Source organism: Phyllostomus hastatus, unplaced genomic scaffold (assembly GCF_019186645.2).
Source record: "Phyllostomus hastatus isolate PE091 unplaced genomic scaffold, TTU_PhHast_1.1 phas_scaffold_129, whole genome shotgun sequence".
Lineage (NCBI taxonomy): Eukaryota > Metazoa > Chordata > Mammalia > Chiroptera > Phyllostomidae > Phyllostomus > Phyllostomus hastatus.
Window position 1 is genome coordinate 14,698,115 of NW_025334009.1, and position 19,380 is coordinate 14,717,494.

General features: G+C 40.2%; 1 protein-coding gene across 2 annotated transcripts in view; it reads right to left on the bottom strand.

The window, feature by feature from the left end:
- CNOT10 (CCR4-NOT transcription complex subunit 10) overlaps positions 1–19,380 on the bottom strand; it is a 61,968-nt gene that overhangs the window by 32,944 nt on the left and 9,644 nt on the right. For both annotated transcript variants that reach the window (XM_045856820.1, XM_045856819.1), the window contains exons 3-9: positions 18,716–18,877; positions 14,706–14,856; positions 12,059–12,201; positions 8,877–8,963; positions 8,229–8,312; positions 6,806–6,923; positions 305–454 (exon numbers count right to left, since the gene is read on the bottom strand). In XM_045856820.1, coding sequence (XP_045712776.1) covers positions 305–454; positions 6,806–6,923; positions 8,229–8,312; positions 8,877–8,963; positions 12,059–12,201; positions 14,706–14,856; positions 18,716–18,877 — 895 coding nt within the window. The remainder of the gene's footprint in view (positions 1–304; positions 455–6,805; positions 6,924–8,228; positions 8,313–8,876; positions 8,964–12,058; positions 12,202–14,705; positions 14,857–18,715; positions 18,878–19,380) is intronic.

Sequence of the window (19,380 nt, forward strand, 5' to 3'; positions counted from 1 at the left end):
TGCACACAGCATGCATTTTGACCAGATGATTGCCCTTTTAAGATTTTATTTATTCATTTCTAGAGAGAGGGGGAGGGAGGGAGAACGAGAAGGAAAGAAACATCAATCAGTTGCTTCTCACATGCATCCGCACCTGGTTTGCAAGCCAGGCATGTGCCCTGACTGGGAATCAAACCAGCGACCCTTGGTTCACAGGCCGGGGCCCAACCCACTGAGCCATGCCAGCCAGGCAGGATACTTGCTCTTTACGATTACACTTTTCTGACGCAGTCAAGTGTAAGCTGTCCCCCAGCAAAGGGCATACCTGGATCAGTGCTGCCGGCACTGAGCTGTGCACAGACATTGTCATTCTCCTGTAGAGCTTTTTTGAAGTAGAAAATCCCCAAATTGTGCTTGCTCATGGCAAAATGGATGCAACCAAGATTATTCCAGAACATACATCGCAAGCATTCACCTATGAAAAACACAAATACATTTGTCCACAAATTTCACTGTTGCTGCACGTCACATCAGAACGGGGCTTCTCTAACACGAGTCAGCTCTACATGCAATTCCACACAGTCCCTGCAGAACAGTTTACAAGGTGTCTGAAGTTCCGAGAATATCTGAAAATCTCGTAAACTCCCTTTCCTTTTAAAATCTCTTTTATTAAAGGTGATAAGCCAAAACTGTGTAATGATTTAATTAGCCTGTTTAGTTTTTTCTAATTTTTTATAATTATAGGCAACAGATACAAAAAATGCAACCTCCCCAAATATTTATTAGTAAATTAATGTATATGTATTACATCCACATAGCAAAACACTATGTAGAAACTGGAAAGAATGAAGCAAGTATATATGGAAATAGTCAAGATACATTAAATGAATACATAAAGCAAGTCCCAGTTTTGCTTGTTAAACTGTAACCATCACTGTTGTTTTGGTTCACACTTTGAACACGGCCATGGCTGAGCATCCATGTTTCCATGTTAGTTGGCATTTGTATTTCTTGCTCTGAACACTGCCTCTTCCTGTTTTTGACCCATTTTTTAAATTTGGTTACAGATGTTTTTCTATTGGTTACCTGTTATAGAAACCTTCTGTTGCATCTGTTTCCAATATTCCCCCCACTGCCAGTTTATCATCTGTCTTGTGACTTGGTCCAGTGTATGTGTGTTTATGTTTTTCATCATAAAAAGTTTTTAAATTTTTATGTGGTCAAATTTAATAATCTTTTGTAACTACCATGGTTCTTGGATTTTGGATAATGTTTAAACAAGGTTCCCCCACCACAAAATTAATATATTCATCCAAGTTTCCTTTTATTGCTTCTATGATTTTGTTTTCACATTTTGATCCTTCATCTCTCTGGATTTTATTTTTGTGTAATTAGTGGAAGCAATCCAAGCGTTAGTTTTCTTTTTCTAAATGGCTTCCCAAACTTTCTGAAGCTATTTACTGACAGCCCACTTTTCCTCAATGATATAACATGCCTGACTAGATTGACAAAATTCACGATCAGGATATTCAATGCTTAGAACTAAAAACTAAAGGTTAGTTTTTGAAATGGTTTAAAATTAGGCAACTTCCAGACAAGATAGCAGCATAGACAGACATGCCTTGCCTCCTCCCACAACCACATCAAAATCACAACTAAAATACAGAACCATCACTCAGAACTGTCAGAAATTGCACTAAATGGAAGTCTGACAACTATAGAGTTAGAGAAACCACACCCATGCAGACTGGTGGGAGGGGCACAGAGGCAGAACAGGCTGGTCCCTCACCCACAGGTGATGGATTAAAATTAGGGAAAGAGTCCAGCCCCACACCAGGCCCCCTAGCCCCAGGTTCCAGAGCCAGGACGATAAGTCCTCACAACTTCTGGCTGCAAAAACCAGTGGGGATTGAGTGAGTGAAAGAAAATGCTAGAGCTCCAAGCAGTTCCTCTTAAAGAACCCAGACACAGATTCACCTACTGAGACTCACTCCCTCTGAGCTCCAGCACAGGGTAGCAGCTTGAAAGGCACCAATAGTATACAGGGAGGAATTGAAGTGGCTGGCATCAAGACTAGCAGAGGCCATTGTCCCTTTTCTAAACCTTTCCCACACAAAGCCAGCAAACTGGTGCCATATCTGAGACACCATCAACTTGGCTAATACTGTTTGCCCTGCCCTGGAGATCTGGAGATGCTGCCCCCCCAACTTATGGGTCCACCCAAGCTGCTTTTCCATATGAATGGCTGGTCTTAGGTTATGCTTCACAACTTCTTAAATCCTCTCGAACAAGCAACAGCCAGCCTCAGTGAGCCTCAGGCCCAGGACTAGCAGCAGCCAGCCTAGATTCACAGTTTGGCTTCACCTGGGAATCACCAAGTCCAGCACAAGCAGCAACCATTTCAGATTGCTTTATAGCTCAGGCAGGGTGGCCCAGGGCAAAACACAGGTGGGGGCTGACCTTGGCCTGCACCACCTGGGAAATCCCAAGGTCTGCACACCCAGTGAGCAGCTAGAGACCATGCCAGAGCATCACCACCCGGCCCCTGCACAGCTGATCCTCCAAAGAGGGCAGAGGGTGGTGGTCAGTGGTCATAGCCAGTCCTTGCAGCTGACTGGCCTGGGTAAATCCCTCCCATTGACCTGCCAACAGCAACCAAGGCTTGACTACAAGAGGGAGTGATAGGGGACTTAAAAGTTGGACATTTTTAGTTTAAATAATAGCTAATTAGCTTAGTAGTCAATGCATATAAAAGCTTTTCCTGCAGGAACTGAAGGTATGACCCCGCCTGACTCCAGGAGACTATAAGTATTTCCACCTTTGTTCCTCAGGAGGACTGCAAGTAATTCAAGATGATATCTGAGCCACTGTACTCCAGGGTAAGATGACCACCACCCAGGACACAGCTAAAGACCACCACCTGGGACATAGCTTAAGCCCACTGCCCATGGCAAGAATCCTAAAGTTGTTTTTTTTTTAAATGCAATTAACATTCTTCTGAATTCCAAACCCCTTACCTACACTTTGTTCTCCTTATAAAAAGGGCCATTTTAAAATGTAATTTAAAGTGGTCTGTTAGGGTATGAACCCACCATCTTTTCAGATCGCTGGCCATATGAATAAAGCGTCCATAAAGATTCAATCCCTGTCTCCACTTATTGGGTTTGGTAGTGGCAGGCAGCCCGAACTCCGGTGTTTTTTCTAGTTTCAGAAGGTGTACTCAGCGCACATGAAGGGTACACCTCAAGTATCCAGATTCCGTGATAGGGGAGGCTGTGCCACTGGACCTTACAGAACAGCTACTACATTGGGCCACGCTACCAAGACAAGGAGTCAAAGCAGCTCTGCCTAATACTAGAAACACACACAGGGAGGCTGCCAAAATGAGGAGACAAAGAAACAGGGCCCAAATGAAAGAAAAGATCAAAACTCCAGAAAAAGAGCTAAACGAAATAGAGATAAGCTATCTATCAGATGCAGAGTTCAAACACTGGTTATAAGGATGCTCAAGGAACTTGGTGAGGACCTCAATAGAATAAAAAACCCAGTCAGAGACAGATGATACACTAATTGAAATAAAGAATAATTTATAGATAAACAACAGTAGAGTGGATGAAGCCAAGAATCAACTCCATGCTTTAGAATGTAAGGAAACAAAAAACAACCAATCAGAGCAAGAAGAAAAGAAGAATCCTCCAAAATGAGGATAGTATAAGCAGCCTCTGGGATAACATCAAGTGACCCAACATTTGCATTATTGGGGTGCCAGAGGGAGAAAAGAAAGAGCAAGAATTGGAAATCTATTTTTAAGGATAATAAAAAACTTCCCTAAATTTGGTGAGGGAAATAGACAAGCAAGTTCAGGAAGCACAGAGAGTCCCAAACAACACAGATACAAAGAGGCCCACTCCAAGAGATATCATAATTAAAATGCCAAGGGTTAAAGATAAAGAGAGAATCTTAAAAGCAGCAAAAGAAATTAGTTACCTGCAGGGAAGTACCCATAAGACTGTCAGCTGACTTCTCAAAAGAAACTTTGCAGGCTAGAAGGGATTGGCAAGAAATATTCAAAGTCATGAAAAGTAGGGACCTACAGCCAGGACTGCTCTACCCAGCACAGCTATCATTTAGATTAGAGGAGCAGATAAAGAGCTTCCCAGAAAACAAACAAAAACACAACAATAACAACAACAACAAAGGGAGTTCATCATCACCAAACTATTATTATATGAAATGTTAAAGGGACTTATTTAAGAAAAAGAAGATCAAAACTGTGAATAAAATGGCAATAAATACATATCTATCAACAATCTAAAAATTGTTGACACTAAATTTGAAACTATAAAAATCAAACTAAGCAAACAAGAACAGAGACAGGATCATGGATATGGAGAGCATCCTGATGGGTGCCAGATGGGAGGGGGGTCAGGGAGAATGGGTGAAGAGTGAGGAGGTTAAGAAGCACAAATAGGCAGTTTCAGAATAGCCAGGGGGATGTAAAGGACAGTATAGGAAACGGAGCAGCCGAAGAACTTACATGCATGACCCATGGGCATGAACAATGGTGGGGGACTGCCTGAAGGAGGGAGGGTTGTCGGTGGAAGGGGACGAAGGGGGAAAAATCAGGACAACTCTAATAGCATAATCAATAAAATATAATATCAATAAAAATAAATATAATTAAGCAATGATTATATATATAAAAAGGACATACACTAAAATGTTTAAAGGAGACTGCTTCTGGGTAGTGGTATTGTCAACATTTTTATATATGGGAAGTAAAATTAAAATTTTTCAAATTAATAATTATGGAAAAACAAATATATAAAACATACAACTATTATATAAAAATCTTCCCATTGAATTATGGTAACTGTTTTCTTGGCTGGTGTGGCTCACTGGGCTGAGCGTTGTCCTGTGAACTGAAGGGTCGACAGTTCAATTCCTGGTCAGGGTGCACGCCTGGGTTGTGGGCCGGGCTCCAGGTTGGGGGCATGCAGGAGGCAACCAATTGATGTTTCTCTTGCACATCAATGTTTTCCTCCCTCTCTCTCTCCCTCCCTTCCCAACCCTCTAAAAAGAAATAAGTATTATTAAAAAACAGTGTGGTAACTGTTGGCCAGTCAGTCAACAACACGTCCCACTCCCGACCCCAGTTTGGGGACCACCAACACCTATTTCGAACTCTGTGTCAAGACCATCCTCAGCAAAGTTTTCCCAAAGCATATTACCTGGCTTGTCTGAGAGACCATTTCATTAATTGAATGTTAATGGGCCCTGGGGGGAAGCCATAACAATAAAAACATCAAAAATTAAGATTTAACAGACAGACATGGGTACTCAGAACAAATGAATTTCCAAGAGAATTACGATGGGACAGACTGCCTTTCTCTGTCATCTATGACTCCAACGAACTGAAGGAGGAAATGGGAGAAGGTTTGAGTATTTAGTTTGCATGTATGTTCTGTGCATATATAGAGCATAGAATTAAATCGAAAAAATGTATTCAATCTTTGTATTTTTTTAATCTTTTCCTATGTCTGTTTTTTTAATAAAGATTTTATTTATTTTTAGAGAGGGAAGGGAGGGAGAAAGAGAAAGAGAGAGAAACATCAATGTGCGGTTGTTGGGGGTCATGGCCTGCAACCCAGGCAAGTACCCTGACTGGGAATCGAACCTGCGACACTTTGGTTTGCGGCCCGTGCTCGATCCACTGAGCTACGCCAGCCAGGGCTGTATTTTATTTTATTTTTTTAAGATTCTATTTATTTATTCTCAGAGAGAGAAGGGAGGGAGAAAGAGGGGAAGAGAAACATCAGTGTGACAGAGAAACATCAGTTGGCTGCCTCTCACATGCACTCCAACCAGGGACCAAACCCGCAACCCAGGCATGTGCCCTGAGTGGGTATCGAACCAGCAACTGAACTGGTGCTCAATCCACTGAGCCACACTAGCCAGGCCCATCCTTTGTATTTTAAATTTGGCACAAAACCTTTTCAACAGTTTAACCTCGTTTTTTTTTTTTTTTAAGATTTTATTTATTTATATTTTAGAGAGAGGGCAAGGGAGAGAGAAAGAGAGGGAAAGAAATATCAGTGTGAGAGAGAAACATCAGTTGGCTGCCTCTAGCACGTGCCCCAACCAGGGACCAAACCCACAACACCTAGGCATGTGCCCTGATCAGGAATTGAACCAGTGACCTTTGGCTTTGTGGATGATGCCAGGCCAAGAGAGCCACACTGGTCAGGGCCAACCTCATTCTTGAATGAACTGATTTTTGTCCTTCCTCCTCATAAAACAGGAATGATAGGAAATTGATAGCAACACATTTCACCATTAATATCAAGCAATCCATTAAAACTTTCTAAATAGAGGCAAGGATAATGGTAATTGTCTTCTTAACTTTATAGAAATATTTTTGTTACAGTTAATTATTCAAAGAAATCATATTTTTCACTTGCTTTTATGGGAGAAAAAGAAAAAGTAAAAACATTATAATCCCATTTCTTTGAAAGGTCTCACTTCACAGAAAAAAAAAGACCAAGGACCTTATTTCCTGGACATAATTTCTAAGCTGCTATTAAGAAACAAATGAAAGAAAGAACAAGTAGGATAAAAGAAAAGTAGAAATGTAAGCAGTGAAGTGTCTTCTAAAACAGAACTCAGTAGTAAATTTCCAAGAATTTTCTGCAGCAGACATAATAAAACATGTTCCTTTAAAAGATTAGCAAAAATCATTCTGAAGAGCAGTCTTGCAGGGGGTGGGAGGCAGCAACAAAGTGTAGAAGAGCCAGGAAAAAATTTAAAAATTTCAGTTTTCTTTTACCTGTCTTCATGAATCCTGGATGCTCAGCAATGTTTGAACTATTTAATAGCTTCACAGCTTTCCGGTAATTGCCTCTTAGGTACTCAAAATTGCTTTTAAGAAACAGAGAAGGTGCAGACTGCAAAGAAAATGTAAGTTACAATTTGTTTTCAGACCCAGTGAGGTCACAACCACACTGTTGTGCCGCATGTGTTCCAGGGCATAAACGAAGCGGTTAAGTCGTGGTCACAGAAACCAGTCTCTCCACACCACGCCCCCCCGAAGTGCTCCCTGCTCAGGTGTAACTCACTCTGCATTGTAGTGATTTGTTTAACTTTTGTTTCTTCCCTATGACTATGGCATCCTTTGAGGGAGGGATCATGGGTTGGTGGGTTGGTTGGTTGGTTGGTTTGTTTGTTTGTTTTTTAAATCTCAAAAAAGTTTTTGTGATGACTAGGCCCTAATTCTCCTCTTAGGTCTAGGCTACAATTGTTCTCAAAAACCACTTGGGTACTGACCCAGTGGCTAACCTGTATCCTGCTTGAGATTTTTCTAAGGTCAATTTTCCTGAACTATTCCTACTACAAACCATATCTCCTCATGATTTCATACTTCTTAAAAAAAAGTCTCACCTGAGGATACATGTTATTTATTATAGAGAGAGGAGAAGGGAGAAAGAAAGAGAAACGCAGCTGTGAGAGACAAACAAAGGTTGGTAGTCTCCCATGTGCTCCCTGACCAGGCATTGAACCCACAACCTAGGTATGTGCCTTGACTGGGAATCGAACCCACAACCTTTTGGTGTACAGGACAATGCTCCAACCAGTTGAGACACCTGGCCAGGGCATGATTTCATACTTTTCATTAACAGTTATCCTAAAAGCATCAAGATTGTTTTCAATTCTGTCCCTTTTCACCACTGTCTTAAAAATTATTTTTCAGTGGGAGTTTGGGGTGAAGGTGGTGAAAGGAAGGAGTCATCATTATATCTGAAATACTCTAGCACTGGTCAAGTCGAAGGCACTGTCAAGCCAAAGGTCATTTGGAAGGGGCAGGTTTAGGCTACAGCTTGACTGTTAATTTTTAATAAATGTTTTCAATACAACCTAAAAAAAATTTCTAGTGTCTAATAAAAATGTGTGTAAGTGAATTGTGATAAACCACTCATAGAATACCAGGTAGTTATTTAAAATGGTTTGGAAGGCTTTATGTGGAGGGGAAATGCTTGTTATAATTTTAAGTGAGAAACACATTACATTAAATGGTAGGAGAGAACAGTATGATCACTACTTCACAATCTCTACCAAGGCTGATACCTGGCAGTGTAATCTACTATGACAGACTAAGATAGATGATTTAAACGGACAAATACAAACTGTCTGAATAAAAAAACTTCAGAACATGAAAGCCAACAACTGAAATAAAAAGTCAAGAAGAAACTCACATTTCCAGCTGTGTTCATGACAGACTTGATCTCCCTTTTGCACGCTTTCAGAGACTTCATTTGGATGTACGCTCTTACTTTGTACTGCCAGAGGGAAAATGCTGGTATGTAAAAACTGGGGAGGACTTACACCTTCTGAAGTGGGTCTCCTTTCTCGTTAAGGAAATCAAACCCGATTTGTTTACAACATAGTTATGCCAGTTACTTGCAAAAGCAAGTTTAAATTTATTTTAAATCTATTTTTACTGTACTCTCGGAATATACTCTAAAAAACTGAAAACATGGTAGAATAAAATTTATACAGAAGTTCCAAGCAAAAATCCTACCGATTCTTATCTGTACATGGCTAATGAATAGTGAATTTTAAAATTCTACAAACTGACTTTATCACCTAATACACTCCCAGACCATTTTTCTCAATCTTCTACCGAGTAAATAAAAGAAATGATACTGCATTATCATCTTAAGCAAAGTATATTTAGAAGGATTAAATGTGCTTATAAGCTTCAAATACTTCAGTACTTCAAAGCCAAATAAATATACATGCCTTAAATGATTTTCTGCCTTCATTGATCTACAGCATTCTTCATCACTTTTAAGCACAAGTAAATACGCGTGATGCATAACTTCTCTTAAAATTTATGTTACCTGGTGTATCTTTGATTTTGCAGCTTCTATTAGAGCTCCACTTTCAGCTTTATGATTGGATCCGTCTTTGTTGGTGTTATTACCCGTCTGTGGGGCAGTGAAACAAAGTTAACCAAAATCAAATATCTTTTGACCATAAATTAAATCACTGATTTCCAAGTGAGTTTATCAGAATCACCTAGAGAGCATTTTTTTAATATGAGAGAAAATTAGAACTACATTTTTTTTCTAATTTATTTCTATTTTTGAGTTTTTTTTTATTGTATTTTTTCCCCATTACTCTTCAGTCTTATACTCCCCACTCCCTGCCCCCTGGCAATCACCACACTGTTGCCCGTGTCCACGAGTCCTTTTTCCTGAATCTCTCCACCCCCTGACCTCCCCACCCCACCCTGTCACCCCGATCTCTAGCTGTGAGTCTGTCTCTATTTTGCTTGTTAGTTCAGTTCATTCCTTAGACTCCACATGTAAGTGAAATCATCTGTAGAGAGCATTTTCAAAATTGAGAATGCCAGGTCCCAGGCCCACAGACTGAGGTTTAATAATGTGGAGTGGGCATCAGGAAACTCTACCTATGAGAAGCTCACTGTTGAGCACTATCACAGACTAGGTTTAAAACTCATGGATATTACTCAGGCAGAGCTCAGATCACCTTTCTAAAACACAGAAGTGATCATATCATTCCCCTCTTAAAAACTTTCTCTGGCACAACACTGCCAACATCATACTCGAAATTCCAAGTAAAATATTCAAAACCGTTCACAGCATGACCCCTACTCGAGCTGCCAATGGCATCTCCTGCTGACCTCCATCACCTCTCTCAGGCACTGCTACCCGTTTCAGACTGCCCGAGTTCCTCCAGCACACCACTGCCACCCCCTTGTGCCGTTTTCTCTGCCGGGATGGCTCTCCTACTCCATCCTTCCTTTTCCGATTTGCCGAACTATCGGATCTGTGAAGAGGCCCCAATCAAACATCCTATGTCTCTGCAACATTCCCTAACCTCCTTCCTCCCACTCAGTCCATGAACAGATCTGCTCAGCGATTTGCATTCCTTGAAAAGCAAGAACTGCAAGGTTTTCATCGTTGTCACTTTAGTACTGAGCAGAGCACACAAGCATCTGTTGAACTGAAGTATACTTCACCAACTACTACAAACACTGAATATCAAATACTTTACTACTGCTTATGAATAATGCTAAGATCATTTAACTGAACTCTTATACACACACATTTGTTAAATTGAAAAAAAAAAAAAAATGCCCTGGCTGGTGTGGCTCAGAGGACTGTATGGCAGTGAACCAAAAGGCTGCCGGTTTGATTCCCAGTCAGGGCACGTGCCTGGGCTGCAGGCCAGGCCCCCAGTGGGGGACTTGCGAGAGCCAACCTGATCGATGTTTCTTCAAATCACATTGATGTTTCTCTCTCTACCTTCTCCTCTCTCTGAAAAAACAAAATCTTAAAAAAAAAAAGCAATGCTAAATGTTTATTTTTCAACTTCAAGAACTTATAGAGACAGAAAGGCATGGACAATCTATTTTCTGCAAATACTCCATGTTTAACAAAAGGACAGGTACGGGAAGAAAGGAGGACATCCCTTAAGGACTAGAAGCACAGGCAAACTGAAAAACACGAGAACTACAATGCACTCCTAATGCGCACCAAGCCTCTTATCAGAACACGCTTAAGCTTGATCATCATAAACTTGTGACCTTCTGAAGAACTTTAATGATGAAATTTTTCCTGGTGAAAACTACCCTGTTTATCCAGATTATGAAGTTTCATTGTCTTCATTTTAATTTTTACATTCTGCAAAATTAATATCCATGTATGAAAAGATGCTAACAAATATCTTTAGTCATTAGGGGTATCAAAACTATTATGAGATCCCAGTTCACACCCATTGGGATGTCACAAATTTTTTTTAAGAGATGGTAACAAGGTCTGGCAAGAATGTGGAGAAACTGGAACCCTCCTGTGAAGTTGCTGGTAGGAATGTAAACTAGTGCAGCTGTTTTTAAAGCCTGGCAGTTCCTCCTAAAATTAATCATAAAGAATCACCAGCTGATGGAAGGAGATTTGACTTTGAGGGATGAACACAATGTAATATATGGATGATATATGATAGAACTGTACCTTGCAAACCTATAATATATAATTTTATTAAACAATATCACCCCAATACATTTAATAAAGCTTAAAAAATAAAGCAGAAAAGTTATATGATTGAGCAATTCCATTCTTAATTATATATCTAAAAGAATTTAAAATATATGCCCACAAAAAATTGTGTATAAACGTTCATAGCAGTAGTACTTATAAATAGCCCAAAATGCAAAACAATCCAAATGCCCATCATCCATTGATGAATGAATAAAAAAAGTGGGGCATCCAAATAACGGAATATGATTTAGCCATAAAAAGGAATAAAATACACGGAAAAGGAAAAAAGTCCATGCCGTAACATGTAAAGGTTGAAAAACTGTAAGTGAAAGAGGCTAACCACAAAAGACCACACGTGGTACAACCCCACTTCTACAAAATGTCCACAGCAGGCAAATCCACAGAGGTAGAAAGTGGGCTCGTGGTTGCCTGCGGCTGAAGAAGGGGCAGCCAGGAATGACCGCTAACAGACACGGGATTACTTGTGGGGCATGAAAATGTTCTGGAACTCAGATCATGATGATGACTGTGCCACTCAGCAAGGACACTAAAAACCACTGAATTGTATACACTGTAAAACAGTAAATTTTGTGTGTGTGAATTATATTTCCTCCCTCCCTTTCTTGCCATTAATCAAATCTTTACTCCATCTGTCTCTATCTAGTTTGTAAGCCTCCTCGGGGTAGGAATAATTCTTTGGATTTTTTACTAAAAATATTTTTAATTGAGGTACAATTGATATACAAGATTGTACTAGTTTCAGGTATACAACATAATAACTTGATATCTGTGCATATCACAAAATGAATAAATCTAGTTAACATCCACCACCACACAACACAGTTACAAAATTTTTTTTCTTGTGATGAGCACTTTTAAAATCTACTCTCTAAGCAACTTTCAAATATTCAATACTATAGTCACCATTTGTACAGTGAGTTATATTTCAATGAATTGCAATTAAAATGATATTTAAAAACTACAAATATTAATTTGTATTCACATTTTAGTCTACTCACCTCATTCTTTCCATTTTTGTTATTGTTACCCTGTGAAATCATTTTTTCTAGGACAGCAAGAAGATGCAAAGCTTTCTCAGCTTGGTAAGTTAATATATACAGGTCTACAAGTAAAAAACACACCGCTTGAGCAAATTTTTCCTCTGGGGGGAAAAATAAAACAGGAGAAGAAAAGTTACGATCGGAAGCGAAGCAAATATCTCAGAGTAGTGCTCCCTCCCGCTCCCCCACAGAGCAGCTCTGGACCAAAGCCCAAGTCTTTACTTAAATGAATGTTTATCACCTGGACCCAAGAACGGAAACAACTACCATGGCCAACAATGCCATTCTATTAGGCATCTCATGGCCTCTCAATTCAGGGATTCTAGTCACTGAACTTCCTTTGGCAAAATATCTACCAAACACCAGCACATGAAATGAGGAGTATTATTGATACTTTATGTGGAAGGATATCTTAATTCCAGTACCTGCCTGGCTACTTACTAGATGTGTGGCTTTTACACTAAACCGAACAAATTTTGAGACCTCAGCTGGCTGACCTGTAAAATGGGGAAAACACTTTATCTGCCTGAAGGCAGGGGGGTTGGACCATGTGCTCTCTTGAGGTTCCTTCCAACTCTAAAAAGGTCTATGACTCGAGGAAACATATTTTCTCTCAGCATACAGAGAGGGGAAAAAGAAATAACTCACTCGCAGACACAAAAGAAGCAAGGTGAGGATTGGGGGACATCAGAAAATCGCAACAGCCAAGAGAAAACTAGAGAGAAAAGGACATCAGAGGAAGAAGAGCCCAAGGAAGAGAGGAAAGGGTAACCTGGTATGACATGACACTATTTCCCTTCCTTTCAAAAAGACAAAAGGAAAAATAAGGATGAAAAGAAGGCTGCTGCACTCAAAATTTCAAAAGCCCTTAGGAGCCTCCTAACAAGTCTTCCTGATTCCATTCTTGTTCTTACACACTAGCCAGAGTGGAATCCATTTAAAACTGAAATCAAGGCAGTTGATATGCAAAGGTCACACCTCCTGCCCCTGGCTGCTTCTGAGTTAATTTCCTATCATCTGCCCACCTAGCCCCAATCACTAGGGCATTCCTGTGGTTCCAGCCTCAGGGTCACCAGCCTCAAGGTCACCTCTGCAGATACTATTACCTCTGCTGGAATGCTTTTCCTCTAAAGAGTGGTATGGCTCACCTCATCTCTTCCTTCAGGTCTCTTTTCAAATACTGTCTTACCTCAGGTCTTCCTTGATTCCCTTATCGAAAAATAATATCCCCAGTCAATTTCTATCCTGTTACCCTATTTTTAGCTTTTCTTCATAGCATTCAGCTACCTCACAATGTATTTCTTGTGTTGCGGGCCCCCTCCCATTAGAATGTAAGCTTAATAAGGGTGAGGACCTCCTCTATGCCATTCATTGCATTGTCTTCAGGTCCCGGGACAGCGTCTGGCTCAGAGCCTATGCTCAATAAGTACGTTAAATGAGGAATCCAAGTCATAAAATTTAAAAAATAACAATAATAATTTTTAAAGAAAGAAAAATTCATTTGGATACTAATTGGTTCCTAGATTCCACTCAACCATAGCAGATTAGGAGGATTTCATGAACTGTTCCGGAAATTCTAAAAACCAGCTTTATAGAAACATCTGTGCCATCCTAGAGGTGGAATTCTGACTTCCAGCTCTTCAGAAAAGAACGGCGGCGCATTCCACAAGGCTTCACCTCTGCCATCTCCCCTGGCCAGCCCGTCCAGCCACCATGCCCTCAGGACTGGGGCGAAGAAGAGAAGCGCGTCGGAAATGCGTCCCTGGGGCCACAGTGAGCAGCCGCTCAACGGGCTGTCAGCACGAGGGGGCTGTGACCCGCCCCACAGCAGCACAGGAGACATCGCACTCCACCAGGTTTCCTGTGCTGACCACATCAGCAGTCAGGTGTCTATAAATCACGAATTTGTACACGCGTTTTGAATTTAAAAGAAAGTAACCATAGAGAAAATTGAAAAGTAACCATGGAGAAAAAGACAAAAACGTGAATCACAGTTGGAATCGGACTGCTTGTGGGTGGAAACGGAAAGCCGTCTCTAACAACCATTTCCTGGGTCTGGCTCTGCTGCTTTATTTGCTTCCTCTTTCTTCCTTTGCCCTTACGTTTGTTCCTCCTCTTCAGGCTAGTAATTATAAACTAGTTAAGATGACAAGAAACCTAACAGTTTTGTACTATCTACTGTACTTCAGTTAGGCAATAGACAAAATAAATGATGATGCTGTCCCCTAACACTCCAAAAAACCCCTTCCTTGCCCTGGGTGGTGTGGCTCAGTGGAGTGAGTACTGACCTGCGAACCACAGGGGTCGCCGGTTCCAAGCCCAGTCTAGGGCACTTGCCCGGGTTGTAGGCCAGGTACTGGGTAGAGTGTGCGCAAGAGGCGACCACACGCTGATGTTTCTCTCCCTCTCTTTCTCCCTCCCTTCCCTTCTCTAAAAACAAATAAAGTCTTTAAAAAAAAAACAAAAGGAAAGGGAAAACCTGACACAGCTCTTTCTCTTTCCTACTGACAGGTAATAATCTGCTGTAGGCTACCTAGGTACAAACACCAGAAACCTCTGCAAGTACGGGAGGCTGGGGAGATTACTGACTTGAAAGATAACATACCAAAAGGTTCTATGAACTGATAAAGTTTTTCACCAACTGATATGGCTTCTGTGTACTGCCGCAAATGATAAAGAATGACTGCTTGATTGTAATACAACATGCTGTTTTCAACATCATCTAATCCATCCATTTCTTCAACAGCTGAGTGGACCTATAAAACAATCAACAGGGATTATGCTCTAACAACAGTAAGAAAATAAAGAGCATAAATGAAAGAAATCTGTATGAATGAACAGGAACACAGGCCAACGTTTCTTATGCTGAGTTCTTCCACATTTTCAACAGGACCTCTAGATTTTAATGCCTCTCACACACTAAAAATCATTTTACTCATGGTTAAATTCTGTTTAGTAAAACACTTTGATGACACTTTTTTAAGCACCTAGCAGAAGGCAAGGTGATTCTCTTCCTGTGAAGATGCTTCAATGCCGAACTGCCAGCCTGGGTTCCGAGACGGATCCCCACTGTGGGATCCCCTCTGTGCAGACTCGTGAGCTGCAAGAGGCTACGTGGGGGGCGGGCAAGACTCAAAATGGCCTTTCCTGTGAGAATGTTCCACAGTAAGTACACGTGAGCTTGATTCCGTTTTGTCACAGCTAAAGGGACATTTAAACACGAACAAGTAACAGCTAACTACCTATGTGCCAGGCCCGCTACATCCACCTTCTCACAGAGAACCCCTCGTTTGATCCTCACCATGCCACAAGAGTAACACAGACCACAATACCATTTCTATGTCATAAATAAGGGAACCAGCACAAAAAGATGAACTATCTTGCCTAAGGCCGTATGGCTAGGAAGTATATTTTCTGATTTTCCTATTATGTTCAGGCTTTGTTCCCTTAATAAAAATGATGTTTTGAAGTAATGAACAAAATACACTTTGTCACACAGGCTTTTAATGGCTTTACTAGAAAACCCTAACGTCAACATCTGACACCAAAAGAAAAAAAAAATCACAACACTTTGCATTTTAAAGTTAGACTATCTGTATACCCTCTTCTGTAAGGGGCAGTAATAGGCTTTTAAATTTTAATCAAATTTCGCAACTATTCTGTAACGCCGTGTAACACGTGAAACTGGAATTCTACCTAAATCAAAACTAATCGTTCTTTGTCATTATGAAGATTGTAACATATTACTGAGCAAAGTTAAGTAATTAATTCTAACACTGATATTATTTCCCTAAATTAGGCAGAACTTTCACAGTCATGGACTTAACCCTGGTTTGGCTAATGGCAACGACCCGGAAGGTTTCTAACACGTCCGGATTTGTAACCAGACTTTTGCAGACTTCGGCCACCCACGTGGAGAGCTCGGCAGTGGGCTTCACGTGCTAACCACTGGTTTTAGCTGACCAACGGCACATGCATTTCCATGAGTCTGGAGCTCTTTATAATCTTCACTTACTGAGCCATTATCTACAAGTGACTAAAAATAGTCTCTTTAAATAGAGAAAACTCAATTGCCAACGCAAGACAACACTTCTTGGTAGCTATGTAGTGGGGAGAGGGACAAGAGCTAAAGAAGGGTCACTTCTCAGCCAGAAAAAGGGGTTTTGGGTAAATTAAGGAGTTTTCGATTCAGCAATGGCTGAGCTTACAACATGAATAACTCTGCCACATTTTCTGAGTCACTGAAATTATCCAGTAATTACCTCAGCCAAAACAAAAGCTCTTCACTGAGAGGGAGAAAATGTTAATGAAAGTGGAATAGGCTGAAAAGGCGTGTCACTGTGCCCAGGACATGTGGCTCTGCACGGAAGAACGATTTGGAGAAAGCTAGGAGACACAAGTCCGATCACTTCTAGGAAGCTCAAGAGTGCTGGGAGGCACTCGAGGGGCTAATAAACCAACTTTACGAAGAAAACGGCTGGTGAAGCGTTTCAGAAAGCAGTTTTCTTGGCTTGAGTTTGCAGGAGCCTCTTATTCTCAAAAAGGTTTTAAGGGTGAATTTGAGCTCAAAGACAAAGTAAACGTCTCCTGGAAAATGTGTCTATGAGATCGTAGGTCACGTGTACCAGATATCAACAAACATAATTTTTCCTTTGATTCTGGAGCTCCGGATCAAGTCAAGGTTAATAATATTAGTGTGATGATGACATGTGATGACGTATGAATTTATAAAGACTGAGGCAGTTGTAAGAACAGATTCAAGAGTCAGAAGGTCTACATGGACATGAACTAAGGGGGGAGGAGCCTTATTGGTAGCAGGGGGAATATAGGAAGAGAGAGAAATAAAAGGGAGAAAATTTGACAACTGTATTAGCATAATCCATATATTTAAAAAAAAAAAAAGAGTCAGAAGGTCTGGTTCAAGTCCTGCTCCTCCTCTTCCAAACTATAAATTAAAATTATTCGGCTCCCTAAATCCTACTTTCAAAACTGAGAAAGCAAGTACCTGAGAAAGCAAGTACCTTATGACATAAGACATAAAAAGCACTTAATATGGAATTTAGAATCAAGTAAGCATTTAATAAATGTTGGCTATTCTCATTTTCACTGAAAATTTTAAAAGGTTGAAAATGACTTTATTCCTACACGGAATATGAAGAGCCTAAAGGGGTCACTTATTTTTAACTATATCCTGTTTTAGGGTGATGTTCCACAGAACAGTGGTACCCGTGAATATAGGGAAGGGGCTCAGAAAGGTCTCAAGACCTTCTACAGTGCAAAGCAGGATTTAAAAGTGCAGGCCTTAGAGTCAAACAGAACTGGGTTCATGCAGCTCTTTTTCCTTTTTTAAAGATTTCACTTATTTACTTTTAGACAGAGAAGGAAAGGAGAAAGGGAGAGAAACAGCAATGTGTGAGAGATACATCCATTGGTTGCTTCTTGCACACCCCCAGCCATGGACCTGGCCCGCAACTCAGGCCTGTGCCCTTGACCAGGAATCAAACCGGCGACCCTTCCACTTGCAGGCTGGCACTCAATTCACTGAGCCACACCAGCCAGGGCTCAGCTTTTTACAACTTAAAAGCTTTCTGTCTTTGGACAATTTACACAAGCCATCTGTATCTCAGCTTTCCCACCTGTAGAATGAAAAAAACTATAGTAGCTACTTTAGGGCTTTGGGGAAGAATACGTGCGAGGTTGTATACAATGTTCCTACCAGGGCCTTGTTACATAGTAAGCTCAGACTGTCTGCTAGTTGATCCTGCCACTGGCACGATCATCATCATATTAGCCCTCCTGAATATCAAAGGTCTAACCTTGTGATTTGAGAAATGTTGCTATTATGAAAAGACCAATGAAAAAGGCAAGACCTAAACTACACAGAAATTGGAGTATCTTCTATTTAATCAACTAATCATCTCCTTATCCAAATGCTAAAGCAATTTGACATAATCGATAATCAGATCCTTAAGGGCTTAGCCGCAGAACGTACATGCATAACCTACAGACACAGACAGTAGTGAGGTGACGGCTTGAGGGAAGGGGGTGCTGGGTGGAGACGGGAAAAGGGTAAGGGAAAGGTGGGTTTCTGTTAATAATGTCAACAATAAAAATAAAGTTTAAAAAAAGGAAAAGCAGAGGAAGTATATGGCTTTGCTGATTATTTCCTTGTTAGAACTGAGTTTCAGTGTGTTTTCTCTAGAGGAGTCTTTTGTCCTTAAGTAATAATCCCTAGAATTTATTAAATAAATGCTCAGCAAGTTTAAAAACAACAATAATAGTCAGACCCTTGCAGTAATAAACTATCTCAGGAACTAAGCTTCTTCATATATTTCTACTTTAATTCTCTTTCAAAACTCCAAAGCTCATTCAAGTTTGGTATATTGGTCTACTCTGTTCAAGTTAAAAACCCAACAGAAAATAAAATCATGTAACATACCTTTCATTTTCCTGAAATATTAATTTTATACAAATAAAAGTAATACCAAAGAAGTTTCAGGTATATTAAAAATGGTGCTGGAATATCAGAGGAGTCGCATTAATTTTCCTTCACTATTTTTACTTCATAATTTAGAGAGCATAATATTTTTATAGCCAAATTCATTTCTGTATTACCTGATTCTTCAGCTGGTTAAGTGTTTGTCTCAAACTATCTGTTGTTGTTTGGTTACTTTTAAAAAACTCAGCTATTGCTGTATTTAAAATTATTTTATAATCATCTTTGTTTATGTCTTGTAGGCAGGCAAGATGTTGAAGGCAGGCATCATAATTTCCAGCCTAGAACAAAAATGAAAACACAGTCACAAAATTACATATCAGCTCTTAGGCCCATATAATCATTTCAAAATAGATTTTACTCATGGCTATTTTAAAACTCTTTAAAAAGACAGAATTCCCCCAAATATACGAATTAAAGTCACTAGATCCGGGATGTCAAACTCATCTTCCCTGGGGGCCACATCAGCCTTGCAGTTGCCTTCAAAGTGCTGAAACAAGTTTAGGACTGTATAAATGTAACTACTACTTCACTGGTAAGGAGTTGAAATTACATTCGGCCCTTTGAAGGCAGCTGCAAGGCTGATGTGGCCCCCAGTGAAGATGAGTTTGACACCCCTGTGCTAGATGAAGCAATATTGATGTCAATTAAGGAACTGTGATGTCAATCATATCTCAATAAACTAAAAAGAAAGAAATTATGGCTATATTTCCCTAAGAATCAAACTGTAACATGATACATGTGCACCATACCTGTAAGATATAATAAAATATGTATGGTTAGA